This window comes from Rhopilema esculentum, chromosome 10 (genome assembly GCF_057945365.1).
Source record: "Rhopilema esculentum isolate cy_ngs chromosome 10, ASM5794536v1, whole genome shotgun sequence".
NCBI classification, from domain to species: Eukaryota; Metazoa; Cnidaria; class Scyphozoa; order Rhizostomeae; family Rhizostomatidae; genus Rhopilema; species Rhopilema esculentum.
The window spans coordinates 2241099-2252874 of NC_142824.1; the positions used below are offsets into that span (position 1 = coordinate 2241099).

The 11776-nt window shown below is 35.9% G+C and overlaps 1 protein-coding gene across 3 annotated transcripts; it reads left to right on the plus strand.

Annotated features, from left to right (window-relative positions):
- The first annotated feature begins 455 nt into the window (after positions 1 to 455).
- Positions 456 to 11454, plus strand: LOC135694790 (beta-1,3-galactosyltransferase 6). Of its 3 annotated transcripts, none has more exons than XM_065213662.2 (4): positions 456 to 600; positions 3664 to 3715; positions 6506 to 6937; positions 8424 to 11454. In XM_065213662.2, the coding sequence occupies exons 3-4, from the start codon at positions 6521 to 6523 to the stop codon at positions 9207 to 9209; spliced, it is 1203 nt and encodes a 400-aa protein (XP_065069734.2). In that variant the 5' UTR covers positions 456 to 600; positions 3664 to 3715; positions 6506 to 6520; the 3' UTR covers positions 9210 to 11454. The 3 variants fall into 3 exon arrangements, with proteins under 3 accessions (XP_065069734.2, XP_065069750.2, XP_065069744.2); XM_065213678.2 differs by having other exon boundaries at positions 501 to 3374; XM_065213672.2 differs by having other exon boundaries at positions 501 to 736.
- The last annotated feature ends 322 nt before the right edge of the window (positions 11455 to 11776 follow it).

Below are 11776 nucleotides of genomic sequence, written 5' to 3' on the forward strand. Positions count from 1 at the left end.
CTTCCATTTCATTGAATTCTTCATAGCAGGGCTAAAGTGAAAAAAATGTAGTCTACTATGCTGTAAACGATTGTGCTAAGTATTTCCTTAAATATGAATCTAGGTTGAGCTTCGGTGCTTTTTACCATAGAAGACAGATAAATTGTTGAAAATGGGAACTTGATCGAAGAAATCGATCATTATCCAAGTTGTGCTTTGCTTAGGAAATAGATGGAGAAACCCGATACAAAACAACTTGGTGCCAACGCCAAATGATGGAGTTTCGTTTTTTCTTTAGCTTAAAATATGGCACCCAAGAACTATTTGTTAAAGGAAATTTCCCATAAACGTTACAATTCAGCCCTTTAAGGAAAAGAAACTGCTGTAAAGAAATTTTATTAAGAATAAGAAAAATGATCATCAGATTTGTTCGCTGAATCGCGAGCTAAATGCTAAGCGGAGGAGCGCGGCCCTGGACGGAATGTCTTCGTAAACAACTGCTACACAGGCGCTTCAAGTGCCACATTTTGTTTCTCTACCACCAATCGCAAAGTTGTACAAAACGGCAAGAAAACTGAAGTCGTCAAAAAAGTTAATTTTGACTCATCAAATGTTTGCATGGTATGTTTTTTCTTCCTAAACCTAATGAAATTCCTGTTTAAAGCCTCAAGAAGTAGTTTGCACCAGAAGCGAATTATGACCTTATGTCGTTAGGGCACTCAGCTCGAAAACCTTCTTGGTTCTCTCAGTGTCCTGGGTAACGTATCTACAAACAATTTTATTAGATAAATCATATTGTATCGGTCAATCTTTGTATCTTTTATTTATATATCTTTGGTTAACTTGTACTCGATAAATTGTAAATATGTTGCTGAATTACATGAGTTTGAATTTGTTTTGCTATATTTTGGAGTTTGCCCAAAAAGGCCGCTCCCTGGAAAAAGGATTTTGTAAGATTGTGCAAGTAAGGTAAAGCAGAAAATGAACTGAGATCGGCAAAACGTCACTAGGACTCTTAGATATGCTATCAGCCGGATTTTTTTAATCTTTCAACGAGTAGTGATATTAAGATGGTCAGGAACAAAGCAATACGACGACGAGAATCCAAGGCAATGAGATAGAATTTTAAATTAAATTTAGCGAAATTCAATACTAATATTTCGCCCCAGCATACTGGGCTTCTCTTGAAACTTACTCGGGTAGTTGCTCTAGTTAGGTCTCATAGGTCCTACTGGACAGGACACCCAAATCAAATTTTAGTTTATGACAATGATTAGCTTTATAACAAGCTACCCTATTTTTAATCTTTGCTAATTCTTAGGGTTAATATTCAAACAAAAATAGCTATTTTTTTGCAAATTTATACATCGTCAAATCACATCAACTGTCTGAGTTTTTCCATGTGTCTGTCAGCTAAATTAGTAAAAAAAAACCTGTTGCTTATCAACAACTACCTAAACATTAAAGTAATGTTTAATTAACTTGATATGCTGAAACAAATTTGAATTTGAGAAAATTTGAAATAATTATTGTCCATCCAATATGGCATAAGGTTTTTTTTCTTCGACACAAACAATAACTGTCTTACTATGAATGCCAGTACAAGTCCCTTCGAGTAACCCCAGAATGGATAAAATAAAGAATGGGCCAAATTGAATTAGGGTAATCTGACATAAAAAGACTCTACATTAATTGACAAAATTGTTGTTGAAAAAATATTGTTATTTGGTCATATACAAAATATTTTTATCAACAAAATTGGTCATAACAAGAATCTGAAGTCAAAAGCTACTTATATGTAAAAAATAGACATAAGAATATTCAACCAACAACAATATCCAACAACAACAATGTCAAGCATTGGATCATCAACATAGTCCAGAAGTATCTCTTCCCCATCTTCTGCATTGCGACTCTCAGCTTTAGTGTCACTACAAGCTGGAAAGCTTTGCATGGTTTCAAAAAACAATGTTAGCTGCCTTCGTTTAAAAGCCATCCTTGATTATAAACAGCACCAAAATTTGCCTAAAATTAATCATAAGCTAGGGCTTATAGTCAGATAAATATGGTAAGCTGTTTGTAGACACTGTCTATACCCTTTTATATAATGACACTGCATATGCAAGTAATTCAAGATAATTATTTCTTACAAAATCAATACAGCATTACATATAGCTAAATCTTTGGAGTTATGGCTGGAAGATTCATTAGAAGTCTGTCTTCCTTAACTCAATAATTAAGGAAGGCCCAGATCATGGTTTTTATTTCAACTGTTTTGGTTTTCTGACAAAAGTTTTAAAGCTCTTTTTTGCACTTCTTACAATTGATTGAGGAGGTTTGCATGTTAAAAGTGTGATCAGATGACTGTGCATATTGGAGGCATTGAAGAGCTTTGCTAGGTAGCATGTGGATATCAAAAGATCCGTAAATCAGAGCACCTTTAAATGTATGGGTGTTTTTAGGAGTGAATGAAAAGCAGTTTAGTTCAGTGTGTTAATCTTTTAAATTGTTCGAGGGTGAACACTGAAATCGATCTCCAGTTCCTTGGAAAACAATCCATTTGTAAACAATGCATTGCTGGATAAAACTCATTAATGATAGGTTTATCATATTTTGTGAAAGTTTTGTAATGTGAATCTTCCTGTGAGGTCTGGTGTATTACATCATCTTTTCAGCCATTTCCAAAAGCAATCTTTTTGTTTGGTTTTTATGCTTATTGGCAAAAGCTTGTGTCTGTTATGTCTCTGAATTCCAGCACATTTGTATAAGATTTTTCCTTTTATTTCATCTATGTACTGCTTCTGGGGATCTGAATAAGGCTGACTGTGACTCAACAAGAGAAATACCACAAAAGCTACAACCACATTCTAGAAATATTAACCTAGGCCTTACTTATAAAAAAAAATTGCCATGTAAAAATTCTTTTCAGAATTGTTTGTGGAAGAAGACAGAATTTCGTAGGTTACAATGTATCATTGAATAGTAACATTTTCTACAGGCAAGCAGCATTGATCGGGCTACCTCAACAGGGAACCTTTTTCAGAGTAATCAACCAATTGCTAACTTCAAGTTGCACATTGTTCAATGACAATTTATTGTGATTTTATTTTCTGAAAGTTCCACCTAAGTTGTAAATTTGCCTCTTGTTGATGTAATGATGATGCAATGGAAAAGGAAAGATCTAGACTTGGGAAGAAGTCAGCATGATATAGATATGTGAATGTGTAAACAATGGTAAAGGGAATGTCCTGTGCTAGGTGAGGCCGTGAATGACGTAAGTTGATGTCATGGTGATGGCATGATCGAGGAAGGAGTAGAAATGTGGCCTATTTGACAATATTAAAATCACTACAAGTAAAGAAAATTTAGATCATTGACAGACAAGATACTGTAAGGTTAGATGCTGCTTTTGTTACTACTAATTATGGTTAAACACATTTATTTTGATTAGTTTGTTTTTCTTTCTCCTCATGCTGTGGATTTAAAATCATTTTCTCCTTATGGCCTGATTATATTATGAGAAGACCCAACAAAATTTTTTATGTTCTGAGAAAGTAATCTAAAAAGTTAGGTTTTATCTTTGTTCCATTAAACATTGTTGTCAATTGTTATCAGAAATATATCTTTTTTCTTTTGGATGAACTGAATTTATAGCTATTCTTTATTTTCTAATTTGTCTTTCAGTTACAATGAGAAAGTCTAGAGAAGAGTAGCATTGCTTAAGCAGAAATCTAAGGTGAGATGTCTTTTGGCAAATCTCTGGTAACTTTTGCTAACTTAGCAGTTGCAAAAATTCAAAATATTTCTTAAACGCTTTGTGAGACAATGAGTCAGGCATCCATTGTGCTGAATATTTAGTACCATGAATCCATCTTTTTCTGTATTCAGAATCAAATACTGGTTTCATTGAGGTGGTCTAGTACGCTTTTTTTATAAGAACCAGTAAATTGAAATTCAGGCAGGTTGTTCTTAATTTTTCCAAAACCTTAAGGATGGGTTGTTCTCAATTTGTTCTTAAATTATAAGCATGTATGCAGCGAATTCGCCAGCTATTTTGCTAAAAGGGAGTGTTCAGGCCCCATTTGCCAGCAAAGTGAGTTCTGAGGTTCTTGTTCACGCCCCATTTGCCAGCCCAAAGTGAGTGAGCCATCCTTCATTTGTCGATAAATTTGAAAATTCACTGACAAAGCATCCCTAGATGGCAGACAACTCTTCATTTTTGAGATGGAATTTGAAGTGAATTTCACAACTTTGTTCATAATCACATTTTACAGTAGCTCAGCCTCAGCTTGTTCTTAAATTGTTCTTAACCCTGGACCAATTCTGAGGCTCTTGTTCTTATCAAATTGTTCTTATAGAAAATGGTGTAGTTATTTGCAGCGAAATATTTACCTTACAAAGTATATTAAAACTTCGTTTACTGTCTGCCGTAAATCTAAGCCTGTCTGTTATGTCTTTTCTTGCAAAAGAACTTGGATAAAATGGCTGATAGAGAGTTTTAGAACATGCTCTTGTTTGCAAAGTATTACCATCTATATTATAGAGCCTATGTAGCGAGAGCGTAGAAAAAAGGAAAAAGCTTCGTTTTGAAAGAACATTTTTGTCTAAGTAGATTAAATCTCTTATTTTCTGTTCTATTTCTGTACGAAAAAGGGAAAAAAATTATAAATGGCTAAACGCCTCCTTTCGAATAAAAATTATGACACCAATTTCTGTATTATCCACATTCGCGGCCTAGCCTAGATTTCTATCCTAACTGCATAAAACCTTGTCTCCACACGCATTCAAACCTATGAAAAAATGAAGAGATATCTCCGCTTTCAAAAATATCCAGTTACTGGTGGACGTGGCACGCCTTTGATGAAAAAACAAGATGTTTTTTTGTCTATTTAGGTCACACAAATAATAAGCATAACAAAGAAAAATCAAACATTGTAATGAGATATTTGTTAGCGAAGAGAAGATATTTCTTAATCTGTTGCTAACATTCATTTAGACACGTAGTTGGAGCTGATTCAGTTTTCATGACAACAATTTTCTTTTTGCGGTATGTACGCCCTCCATTCTAGCATAAAGGCTTATTTCAACGAGGCGAATTGCGCATCGAATTCACTACGAATTCGTTTCGAAATTGCCTTTTGATTTCCACGAGACTGCGAATTCGCCGCGAAATTATATATTGATTTCCCCCAAAACTCAACTTTAAGGCACTCATTTTCAGAACTGCACGCATGGCGAATGTTCCAAGATTGTTTTCTTACAAATCAAGCAAATTCACCATGCTTTGACTGGTTATTAAGTGCTGCGGAATATTTCGCCGCGAAAAAGTAGAATTCTTTTTTACTTTATTGCGAGTTCGCTGCGAAATCGAAAATCAAAACTGCGCATTTCTTGATGCATTCATCAGCCTTAACTATGATTTAGTGAACTTATAATTTAATCACGTGATCGATTGTTCGAGTTCTGGTCTCTGTGTATATGGATTACTGTAGCAACCGTGCAAAATGTCTGCCCGGCCTGTTCCCGCTAAAGCATACTCACCTTGCCACCATTTCTTTTAGAATATGTACTCGCCCCAATATAATATTATACTATTTCGGATTTGGTCAGGAGACTGCAAATAAAATTGACTGATTTTCAAGACTCGTCTGTGACTAGCAATACCAATGTTTTTTTTAAAAAATATGTTATTTACCAAGGATTCATATTTTTTTCTCGCTAGAAAACTTGATATTACAAGTAGCGTAAGAATTAAAAGTTTGAAACACGCAGAGATGGATTCCATTGTCGTTGTAACTTGTAACTACAGATTACCAGATAACTAAGAACTAAGAAGTTTTAAATCTTATGCTGAGTTAGGCCATTGAAAGCTGACTTTTACCTTAAAGGTTGGTTTGACTTTTAGCGCCAAAGTGTAAATTGGAGCAATTTACCTTTCCAGATATTTATTTCTTAAAATTTTAGGGTTTTTTAAATTTGTTATTCTAAATTGTGAGGGTTTGTCGTTGCAGAATACTGAAGGCAGAAACCAAATTTTAAGACAATGGTCTTTTGTTCTTAAATAATGAACAAATGAGACGTCATCTTGTCAAAACAATAGGCTTGCCCTCCCCCCTACCCAGTGATTGACCAGTGTCTGTCAAATTCAAACTCAAAACTCAAAATCTTTATCAGCAAAAACAAATGTTGATTACAATATACCAAGAATTAAAAATTAGAATACAAAAGTTAGCATTTTCAAAAATTTAATTAATTAATTACATCAGATAAATTGGTTTTGTTATGCTGAAGGACACATGAGAAAAACTAGCGAGGAGCTATCGAGTCATATGTCCTAGTGACGTATTTAAACTCAAGATTATAATTTCCATTTCAGTTTGAAGTAGTCTGTCACTGCAGGAACTCTCAACAATGCTGAGGTTATTTGCAGGAATTCGATTGCTCTTAACATAAAGTGATCATAAACAATTCTATAATGATGACATTATTTTTCGTATCTATACTCAAACTTTTTTTATTATAACAGGATAAGGCAGCACCCATGCATGGTCAAAAGGAAACAACCGCTGCCATGATTGGCCACACGGACACACAAATTTGGTCAAAAAAGACATTTTTCGCTTTTCTAATTGCACTGCAGATTTCTATTATACTTTTCATCCAACTGAGAGTTAGCAGCAAATTTAAAGACAATGCTGGAAATTTTTATCGAGAGCCAAAGTACTCTTCGCTCTGTAAAAACCATTCTCGTTCAAAAACGCTGTCCAGTTGCAAGGGCCCGGAACAACTTTTTCGATTCCTGGATGAGCATCCTATTTATTCCACGTTCAAGATACCAAATCCGAAATCAAAAACTGACGTCAACTTGCTGATTATTGTGTCATCTGCTCCCCTACGAATTGACCGAAGATCGGGCATCAGAGATACGTGGTGGAGGTTTTGCAAGAGCAGTTCCAGGGTATGCTATATATTTCTTCTTCGTGCATGCTTCTTATGATTGAAGAGGGTTTTTATGGAACATGAGCTCGGGGGGGGGGGTACCTTAACATGTTTTAAGATACGGGAACGTGCCATTATTTAGGGATACTTTTTTCTGTTTAGGGATAAATATAGGTACCATTTGAAGAAACATGAAAAATTATGAGTGCCATTTTGTGGAAATATTGCAAAATTTTTAAGAGGAAGATTTAACATTACCAAAATGAATATCCAGTTAGAAATAAAAGTATGAAATATGTGTGATATTGAAATTTTGGGGCATAGGACATGCAAAATCTGGTTAATGATTTTTTATGTGCTTTAAAAATTTTATTTGCTCTGCAGAATAATGGATATAGTTTTCATCGTGTTTGTGGAATTATGGGTCACATTTTTTAAGACATTTGCGGAATTATGGGTCCAAAATTTTAACCAAAATAACCAAAATTTTAACCAAACAATGTCCCCGTACAAAATTCAGCATATTTTACCCCCCGAGAACAAGAGCCTGCAGACTTGTTACAGGATTCAATGACCCCGCGATCTTGATGACGCAACAGTTTAATGTCGTCTGCGCTAAAATGCGCTGTGACTTAAAGTTCAGGAGATTTTCCTTAGTAAAGAATTTTATTAAGCTCTTTGAACCCTGCGGAATGAACAATCCAGACAAGACCCTTAGATAGAGCTCATCTTGCTAGAGATTGATGTTCCCTGTTCCCTCCCATTGTTCATTTTCCCCACTTAAGGTTTCCACTCAAGCAAAGCATGGAAGCAGCACTCGATACAAACGTCTTATTCAGGACACACGTTGATAGTAGCATAACATGTTGAGGTGTAAAATACTGTATAAAGATTCGTATAAAGATCATGATAAGCTGATAGCGAAATGGTAGTGTCACATCGCATCTCGTAGTGTTGTTCGTTCTGTCAGTTCGATAAAGAACTGTACAATGGAACACGCGAAAAAGCCCTCTTTCTGAAAAATAAAATATTTTATTTATTAAAAGCAGAAAATAGTACCACAGCAAGTCCTCAAATAAGCCCTGTGTCTTTATTTTGCAAAAAAATTGGAAGGGGGGCTTGTCCAAATATAAAAGGGGGAGCGGCATTTTTGAGGAGGGCTTATTAAATTGTATGGTAGATTTACAAAACAGTCAATATAATACAACATTAAAAGCTGATATCGCTAAAACATCACCTTCAAATTTTTTATGTCAGTTTCATCATCATCAAAACAATCTGCATCACCTAGCAATTTTGATGATGCATCAAGGTCAACTTGTTCTAGAGACATTGAATGGATCCTCAGTCAAGGGGACTCCTTCGAGAGGGTAGTACTTATCTGCTAAAAGTAATTCTCAGGGTTGGGGAAATATTCCATAGTAGGGGTTTAATCGAGGGCTTACGGCAATTTCAATTAATCAGTGCTACTGTCAAACCCATGTATATTTGTTGTCTGTCCATAGATAACAGTCAAGTGTATCTTCATGACCGATAGTCCAAATCCGTCGACGGAAGTGGGCAAGAATTTGCTCGAGGAAAAGGAGACCTACCAGGATCTTGCGTTTCAAACACTGCACGGTGGAGTTGAATTTGGAAAAAGGTTCCTGTACCACATGCTGTGGGCAAAGAAGAATTACAATTTTGATTATTTCATGAGAATGGATGATGATTACTTCTTTTGTTTAGATAGGTTCTTACTTGAAATCCCAATGCCAGTGAGGAAATTATATCATTGGGGATTTGTTCATTGCCTACCGAGAATTGTTCGACCAGAAGAAAGTATTATTCTTCTTTCACATGATCTTGTCGAAAAATTTCTAGACCAAGATTCGAACTGCATGATGGGGCATCCTTGGGCTGACCAAATGATTGCAACATGGGTCCAAGACCTTAACTTGTCAGCTCTTTATAATCACGATAAACGACTTCACCACAGTCCTGTGCTGAAACACTTGAAGAATATTCCTAAAATGTTCAAAGATGTTTGTAACAATTTCATAGGGGTGCATGGAAGCTATCCTAAGTACATGAGGTTACTTTGGACGCTGAGAAGAAAGAATAAAAAAAACGTTGGAAGTTTAGACAAGTATTCGGTTAAGTGCAATTTCCCGCAAGTGTTTGATTGGAGAGAGTTTGGAAACATTTGGAAATACGAACCTAAAAGGTTGATCGACAACCCTACTTGGGACACAAGCAAACAAAATGGCAACAAAGCTGAATATGGTGGGAGGCAGGAAGATCAAGGGTAGTTTGAGGACATAACATGAAAGTTCAAACGTGCATTACAATTATTAACTCCGTTACAAAAAGCTTTTTAACTATGTCAATTTGTAAATAAACTCAACGTACCAATGCCACACAAGTTTAGAAATGCCGTTGGTCTAGAATTTCCGTTGAGGGATTGTATGGCTAAGACATTACATATTTCCTTTCAAGCCCTCTGTAAACCACCAACTCCTAGGTATCTTAGCTGTAGATGTTAGAAAAATAGCTTTTAGATCATATACGCGATTTGCTGACAGATTTTGTTTCCACAGTATTTTGAAAATAGCTTCGGTAGAGCGTAGACGTGAATGAAACTCCATATCGTTGATTTTATCTTTAAATATATACAAAACGTGACTATATACAACTTTAACGTAAACGTAACTTGTTAGCCCATCATAAACTTGTAGCGTGACTTTATCGTACCTTCACTTCTTCAAAAAACTTAACCTTAAAATATAGGGCGTGAACACAACACGTAAGGTTAAGTTTTTTGAAGTAGTGTAGTTATGATAAAGTCACGCTACAAGTTTATTGCTGACAATAGTCTATTGCAATTTTTTTTAGGAAACCTTCTTTAAAAAACCGAGCCCTAAGATGGCAAAAAATTAAGAATGACAATATTACTGATAAAGCCCACCAAAAGGGGCAGGTTGTCCACGTTTCCGAGCTGAGAAGGGCCCAAAATGTTATGAAAAAGCGCCTAACAATAACAGTAACAATAACTATCAAAGTGTTAATTATGTCGTCACGGGTGCCATCTTTCTTTTTGCCCTAGGCCCCAGGAAGCTCTCAGCGGGCTCTTGTAAAGATGAGTTAGCAAGGATTATTTTCAATAAACCACCTATTTTATGATATTATGTCTTACGACACGTTTTAAGTTTTTGTGTTTCTGAAACGTAACATGTCTGTTGGAAGCGTAACATCCAACTGAAGTATGGTTTTAAATACTTTTTATTTTAGAACCTTTACATAGTTATAGGAAGCACTAAAAAGGACCAAGCAATTTAAGAAATGTGCATTTCATTTACTGAGTTAATTATTTATCTAAATTTTTATGCGCGTACAAAGAAATTATACAATGGGGCTTGCCGTTCTTGGATGTATCGTTTTGAAGTTCTCGTTCCCTTGGTATTTTAACAGGTTATGAAATAATCTTGATTTGTTAACTTTAAATTTAGACGAAACTCATCATGTTTGGCTCTGCCTTGTTTACAAATTGTGGAATTTAGTTTCAAGTGTATTCATTTTCAGAACGTGGAAATTTCGAAGAAAAAATGCTTCTGATCAGTGCAGGCTCGTGCCCAAAAATTTAGTGTTTTTTATTTTAATGAACACTATGATATTTTATCTACATAGATAAATATGTGTGAATTTTTTTGCCAAAAAACGTCAAGAACACGGGTCATATCATTTTGGTCAACCTACTTGCTGCATTCTTCCTTCACAGGGCAACAAGCCTTAAGAAGCCGTCCCCGCTATCTGGCTCCCACCAAACAACCCATTCTAAAGCCCCGGCCAAACGACTCGATTTTTCACTCGATTTTTTTGGCGGTTCCTGCATTAAACGAACGAACATGGTCTCATTTCGCTTGCGTTCGTCAAGAGATTGTGAAAGGATATTTGCACGTTAGATAAACACGGCAACCGATTTGCGTCTCTTTGCCTTCATTTTGTTGGCGTGAGTGAAAAGTCGAGTGAAAAATCGAGCGAAAGATCGAATCGTTTGGCCACCCATGCTCGGCTGCGCTCGATTTAGAGGTCAAATGTCGAGAGAAAAATCGAGCGAAAAATCGAATCGTTTGGCCAAGGCTTAATTTGTTTGTAAAATCCCAAAAATGTGCAAAAGTGCTTCTTACCCATTCTCCACACGCCGCGTGACGACATCTTCAAGACCATCAATCCTCCAAATGTTCTCCTCCAAGAGGATCTTTTAACAAAACAACTAGAGGGGAATTCCCCCACCAGGCCCTTAAATTTCCCCTGAAGCTGGCCCATGTTCCCCCACTAGCAAGTGCCCTTTTGTTGAAAATTGTTTGAAAAACAAGTTTGACGTGTCTCCAGCTACTGCTTATCATGTTGTTGTCGTTTTATGTATGTGTCAAATTATGTGTATAACATCTCTTGTCTCATCGCAAATCTAATGTAAATCTCTGACTTTGTTTGATTTTCTTGCAATTCACCAAAGCGAGGTTATGAAATTCGCGACGGAAAAATTCTAAATCGAAAGCTTTGACATTTTTGCTTGCGTCATTGTCAAGCAAACATGCTAAGATCTGAACGCTCGTTACTCAACATTGCACTGAACATCGCCCAACATTTGTACAGTGATTTTTAGAAATGTTTAATGATGTTGAATTCGGATGTTAAAACGCTCTCAACCATTCGATTCAACATTCGTTGAGCGATGAACTTCGGACTCTCAGAGATCTCAGACAAGGCAATCCACTTTTTAGGTAGGATGTTTTGGAAGGTGAACTCCGGACAATCTTTCCCTTTAACATTAGCTGCCTGATGATTTCCTAACGTCAGGAATTTTGTCTTGCAGCTT